General features: G+C 41.6%; 1 protein-coding gene and 1 long non-coding RNA gene across 2 annotated transcripts in view; one reads left to right on the forward strand and one right to left on the reverse strand.

The window, feature by feature from the left end:
• swap70b (switching B cell complex subunit SWAP70b) overlaps positions 1 to 6,569 on the reverse strand; it is a 45,760-nt gene that overhangs the window by 9,674 nt on the left and 29,517 nt on the right. Inside the window, exons 8-9 of the mRNA XM_050073830.1 lie at positions 3,547 to 3,654; positions 2,464 to 2,630 (exon numbers count right to left, since the gene is read on the reverse strand). Coding sequence (XP_049929787.1) covers positions 2,464 to 2,630; positions 3,547 to 3,654 — 275 coding nt within the window. The remainder of the gene's footprint in view (positions 1 to 2,463; positions 2,631 to 3,546; positions 3,655 to 6,569) is intronic.
• On the forward strand, positions 1,913 to 2,496 carry LOC126408365 (uncharacterized). The gene is made up of 3 exons (XR_007571849.1): positions 1,913 to 2,120; positions 2,237 to 2,273; positions 2,397 to 2,496. It is a non-coding gene; the product is annotated as an uncharacterized LOC126408365 (long non-coding RNA).

A 6,569-nucleotide genomic window follows, 5' to 3' on the forward strand; every position in this document is an offset into this window, starting at 1 on the left:
ACAGGTCTGACGCTACTATGCACCCCGGCTGTATCTAGGCTAACGGCTAACATGCTAACTATTATTTTTATGTCACTAGTCACTTGAAACAAATTTAGGACGATAGGAGACAGGTTGAAATAAACCGAAATTTCCCTTTAAATTTAGAGTAGAAAATATAATTCTAATAATATTAATATAATTATTATAATTCTGTAATTCTGACAATCACGTAATATCTCTCGTCACCTGTGCACCCTCCTGCCTGTCAGTGCTGCTGCCTAGTGATTAAAAATATATATGCAGATAGTGAGTACAAATAAAGGAGAGTGGGTCTCTCTAACCCTCATCTATCCGAAGTGACACTCAGCTGGTATAGTATGTTTTCACTGAGCTAACCCTAACATCAGCTAACTATAACTCGACTCACATGGTTTGATATAAAGACTGAATGCAGGGTTTCTGCCTCTTGTTGGTTTGCTTGCTGTACAGTTTAGTTCAGACACACACGACATCCTCCCTGCTCTGCGCCTACAGAGGGAGCATGTCTCTGCTATGGTGGGAACAAAAGAAGCACCAAGTGTGCACCTTAACCTCCCACTCATGGTGTGTTCAGGACAACTTGGGAAAACGAGCTCTGAGTTGTTGTGGGGGGACATGTACCCTGCGTACCCCTCGTACCCCGCGTCCCTGCATACAGCCACCAGGCAGTAATACTAGTTGTTAGAAGACTTTATGAGCCACCATACAACCCCAACATTTTTGCAGTCCCGACCATCAGTACATACTGTGAGTACATTTACCACAATGGTTAAAACATTTACAGCTTAGAGACGTTTAAAGTGAGGCATGTATTAAATAATGTCGACCCTAATATCTAAATCTAACGTGTGAAAGAGGATTTAACAAATGTTTACTCAGTTTAGAAATAAAATTAAGCAGCTGATGGTAAACAGTGGTGGTTGTAGTGTGTCAGTGTGTCAGCAGGTGGTGCTGTGGAGCAATCACGGACTGTGTTTTTAACATCATGGTTCAAGAACGTAACTCTGGATTAATGATAAATATTCTGTATCAAACATGTTTCATATGAAGGCAGATACAGATCTGAATGAATCACAGGTGAGGTCACAGCTGGTTGTTTGTTTGTATGAATTTAGTATCACAGCTGATTGAAGAATTGTGTAAGCAAATTGTGTAAGCACACAGACACACAGGAACTACAGCAGTGCTGATGACAACATGTATAAAAAATATTATGACACTCAGTTTCTTGCTGGGAAAAAACATGTTCCTATTTTCTACGTCTCCACACATGTAACTGAAATCTACTCTGTAGCTGTGACTCAAACCTGAACACCTCTGTGTGATGTATGTTGGGCTGTTAGGATGATGGCGTCCTGTACACGGCCTTCATTAATAAATACTAACGGACTGACGGCTGTCTTTTTAACACAGCAGTTTAATAAAAGCTCTGTGGTCAGACCCACAGTGCTGACAGGCTCAGCAGCGGTTAGACAAATGTGAAGTGGAAAGTTAATGTCAGCACAGACGAAGGAAGGACAGGAGAGGAAATGTGGCGGAGAGAGGGAAGTACATGTCCAAAGTCTGGCTGCATGTGAAAAAATAAGAGGAGCAGAGTCACAACACGAGTCTGGTTACAGACGGGTCGTGTTCAGGGATTAATGAGACTGTAAATATGGCGTCAGCATTTATATAAACTGTAATATCTGAGGTGGATGGCTTCAATCAGCTGATAGCAGACGGGGACCAGCAGCTACATGGGATGTTTATCTACCTCTGTAACTCCTTGTGTGTGTGTGTTGATCATGTACGTATGTTTCCTAACAGACTTTAAAGATGGCCGCTGGTCCAAGTTTTCCAGACTCCGACTGAGGCGGAGGTCGCACCTTCCTGGTGATCTGCGCACACACGTTCATGTGTAACGAGCCGTCAGCTGGCTCAAAGAAATGCTGTTTACAACCAACTTATTTTAGAGTTCTAATGATTATATGATTAAAAAAATAGAATCACTCAATAAGAGTTTTTTGGAGCACAACAAGATGCATTTAACAACAAACAAATAAATAATGTGTTTTTTTATCAGGTGTGAAGGAGAATCATGACGAGTCCAGCAGTTAATGGTTTGTGTTTGGCTCTTTAGAGGCTGATTTGCACAGCGAGCTCTGTGCAGTTTGCTCAGCTGTTAGTTTTTATACATTCACATTAATATGATTTGCTTTCTTTTATTAACCTGCAGGTTTCTGACTCGCTAACGACAGAAAACAACTCTTCAGGTTAACATGTTTGACTTCTCTCAAGCTCACACTCAGTGGTGTCAGCAGAGACTTTATTATCTGTAAAATCATTAATCTGACCGGCGCTGACATCACTGTAATGTTTCTGTATTTATTCCTCAGTGTCTGAACACATCAGCACACACAGTTTCCTGTCCAACAGACCTGTATGAAGACAAACACCACTGACCGTGCCTGCAGCTTCCTGACGGCCTCCTCGTCCTGTCTGGCACGCCGCTCGTCCTCCAGCGCGTCCTCCAGTTGGCGGTACATGTCCTCCAGCTCCCGAACTCGCTGCAGGTACTGCTCCAGCTCAGTGGACTTCTGGGCCACCTGCTCCTCCATCTGCTGCCGTACCTGTGGGACCAGGTAAATAAATACTTTATCTAGAGGTCAGTAACAGCACCACCGACTGAGTTTATATTCAGCCTGTTTAACGCTGTCGGACTCAGACTGAGTTTATATTCAGCCTGTTTAACGCTGTCGGACTCAGACTGAGTTTATATTCGGCCTGTTTAACGCTGTCGGACTCAGACTGAGTTTATATTCGGCCTGTTTAACGCTGTCGGAGTCAGACTGAGTTTATATTCGGCCTGTTTAACGCTGTCAGAGTCAGACTGAGTTTATATTCGGCCTGTTTAACGCTGTCGGAGTCAGACTGAGTTTATATTCAGCCTGTTTAACGCTGTCAGAGTCAGACTGAATGTCTGAAGTGATGAAATTAAACTGTCTCATCTTGAGAACAACTCATAACGTTACTGATGGAAGATAATCATCTTCTGCTGGTGCACCACATCCACGCTGAACACTAAGCATGTGCAGACGTTATCACAGAGGCCCTGAGGTGCAGCACTGATGCCTCTCGGTTACATCTACCAAACAGACTGTACAGTCACCAATGTGTGTCTCTGTTCAAACAACAGAGCAAGTCAGTACATAGAGACATCACCACCACATGTAGTATTATTAACTGTGTGTTATAAATTGTGTGTTAAGTGTGTTATTATCTGAGGAGTCAGGAAGTCAACACAACTGAAAATAATCTGTGTGCTTTTGTTTCAGCTTCACTCTGAGCTGCAGCGTGTCTCCACTTTAACTCTGTTTCATGTTGTTGAGTATTCAGTCTCACACCTGTAGATAATGTTCAGTCAGAATATTAAACTCACCTGCTGTAATAATAAAAACATCCTGCATTATATTAAAAAAAGGGAAGTTGTATTGATGTTGCTCCACCGCCTGTTGTGACGCAATGATTCAGTGGAAGGTGACGTACCATTTTCTCTCTCTCCAGGTCCGTCCTGTATCGGTCCTGGAGTTCAGTCTGGGTCTGAAGACGCCTTCGTTCTTCTTCTGCTGCATTAGCCGCAGCCTCCTCCAGAGCCTGTACGGAAGAGGAGAAAAGGTCAGATTGATCCCAGTAAATAAAAACACCTCCTGTTTCCTGTGAACAGGTTTCATCTTTAAACTCAGGTGAACAGTTTGTTTAACAGGAGCAGAGATGTCGGCCCTGTCACAGTTACACTCTGCTTATTTTAGTTTAGAGGCCGAGATGCACACTGTGGCTTCAGTCTATAAACAGAGGTGACTGTGTGACCTGTGTAGGTATTTGAAATGTAAAACCTTTATTTAACACAGACAGTAATATAAGTTATAAAGAGGGACTGACAGTGAACATACACAGTGTCCACTGCTAATACGTCCTGCTTAGAAATGTTGATAACAAAACATGAAATGAGCAGATTATAATCAAATGTATTTAAATCAAAAAATAAATACAGTAAAACTTCAATTAAAAGCCGAGTCTCTGTTACTGGCCCGGTGTGACTGCACTAATAAAGGCCTGTCTCTGTTAGAGACTCAAAAAAACAGCACACATCCAAAAAGGATCAATACTGGGATCAATACTGGGTGCTGGACAGAAGAACAAATACAAAAATACAAAGACAAGTCCGCACACCAGAGACTGCTCCTTTTGGAAATGTTAATGGTATCACCACATGTGACGTTTCAGGCACCGGCTGTTTTTGTATTTCTGTCTCCATTAGAGGCCTGGTCTCGTTACCAAGTAGTTTATTTTATAGAAGTTCTTCAGATGTATAAGGCTTCCTCAGATTATGTGTCTGTTCCTGGATTACCCTGTAAATTATTCACATTCCTTCAGTCTGTCAGGGTCCTCACATCACAAGGATCAAAAGGGTTTTTATAAAAATGAATCCCAGTTGTGAGGATTGTTTTAACAGGATAAAGTGTGGTTGTGTCGGGTGCTGTAACTCTCTCTGATGTTAAATCAAATGAATGATTCATAGTTGATTTATTATCTAAAGCCTAATTTATATACAGTAATATTCATTCTGGTTTAAATAAACAGTTTGATTATATTTCCTGATCTTTGCTGATTAAAAGTTTGGTGTGAAATGAATTAAAGGCCGGTCCCAAATATGGGCCTGTTGATTCAGTGGTTTAAGAAAATAATAGCCCGGGCTACTATTAGAAGTTCTACGGGTAAATAAAATAAAATATTACCATTATTGTTATTAATATTATCAGTGCTCTACCCAGCGTCACTGCTTCGTGCTGACGGCTCAGTGGATGTCTCCATTTGAAAAAACACGTGGAGTCAACATGTAAAGACTCTGTCAGGTCTTTAACACTCTGAGCTCCTAAAACTCTCCTGTTCTCGTACACTCTATATTTGAAATAGTAAAATGTGAACTCAGTTCGTCTTTCTTTAGTTGTCGTCACTTTTTTGAGCTTGATTAGTTTTTTCTTTCAGTCGACTCGTTAAACATCGGAGGACTGATGGTTGAGTTTTTTCCTGTTAAATATTCAGACTCTTTCACACGTTTATACAGAAGTTAAAGTTTACTCCTTAGTTGTGCGTCAGAGCAGATGTGACAGGAGAAACAAGAAGCTGACAGAGATGTGCGGCTGGTTTAACCTCATGTTGACGGGTGATGTCACCGGGCTGTGAACGCTCCTCAGTCAGTGAGAGTGTCTTAAATATAGCAGCGCAGTGTGAGAGCTTATTGTGTATCTGTGAGTTCAGAGCCTCTCTGTCTCTCTGTGTGTCCTTACATGTGTATCATTGTCCATTCATGCAGACGTCTCTATGAGACAGGACTTTCACCTCAATGGCAGATTGTTGTCCATTCATGGGGGAGCGTTCAGTGTCATCCCACACAAAGACAAACTGTTGTTCTCTGTTCGTTACACAACGACCATGTGAACCAGTCTGACTGACTATTTCGCCGTCTGTCACAATCCACTGATGGCTGCAACACGCCGGGCGCTGCACCAGACTGGAAACCTCTTTAACACCAGTACAGTCACTGTGGTTTTTATGGCCACTTAAAGAAGTTGTTCTCCAATGTTTGACACTGTGTTCCACCTTAGAAAAGACCAGACTCTGTAAGTAGCAGCACTGTGACCGAAGGTAAGATACAGCAGCGCAGGACGAGTCTGTAGCATCTGATATCAAAATAAATATGTTACGTTCCTATTTCAGTGATCTCAAAGTTTAAAAACCACCTCAAGCAGTCGTTCAAACTTTGTTGTGCAGTTGAGGAAGTCTGACTGAATTTCACCTGCTGATGTTAAACCTCTCAACAGTGTTCATTAAATATGTGTGTAACAGGGTCAGTCATGCAGCAGTGATATGTGTAAAGGAAAATGTACATTGGTTGTTGTGTTATAATTACACAAACTCTGTGTAACCTTAAGTTTATTTTATTTATTTTAGTTAATACCTGACATGTCAGTCGGGAGAAATTTCTGTGTTTTAGCCTCTGTTATTTGCATTTAAAAGTTTACTGGCTAGCTTAAACTTGTTGTGAAGTGCTTACGATACACTACAACATATTTCTGTGTCATTTAATTTGTGTAGGGGCACGTTTTATGGAAGACAACGTTACTGACCGGAGGATTTTGTATCTATGCTGCTTTCTGCTTCCATCAGATTAAATGGAGACTGCCTCCAAAGATATCCACGTCTGAGTCTCTTCCTCAAACACAACGCACTCAACACAGAGTCAGACACCACCGGTTACATGTGTACAAGAAAAATAGAACCTGAGACAGAAAACAGTGACAGACAGGCCGCCGTCCAACACTCAGTGGGTCTCATTCATGAAATGTGAGCAGAAGAAATTTGTGTGTAAACTGTTCGCAGACGGAAATTTACATGCATGTCCGCATTCATCAATATTTTAGTAGCTCCGATCTTTTCGTAGCTACTAACAAAATCCACTCCTGCTCCCGACCACTCGTAGTGCTTGTGTAAATTTAGTAAAGCACATA

This window comes from Epinephelus moara, chromosome 20 (assembly GCF_006386435.1).
Source record: "Epinephelus moara isolate mb chromosome 20, YSFRI_EMoa_1.0, whole genome shotgun sequence".
In the NCBI taxonomy this organism is placed as follows: Eukaryota; Metazoa; Chordata; class Actinopteri; order Perciformes; family Serranidae; genus Epinephelus; species Epinephelus moara.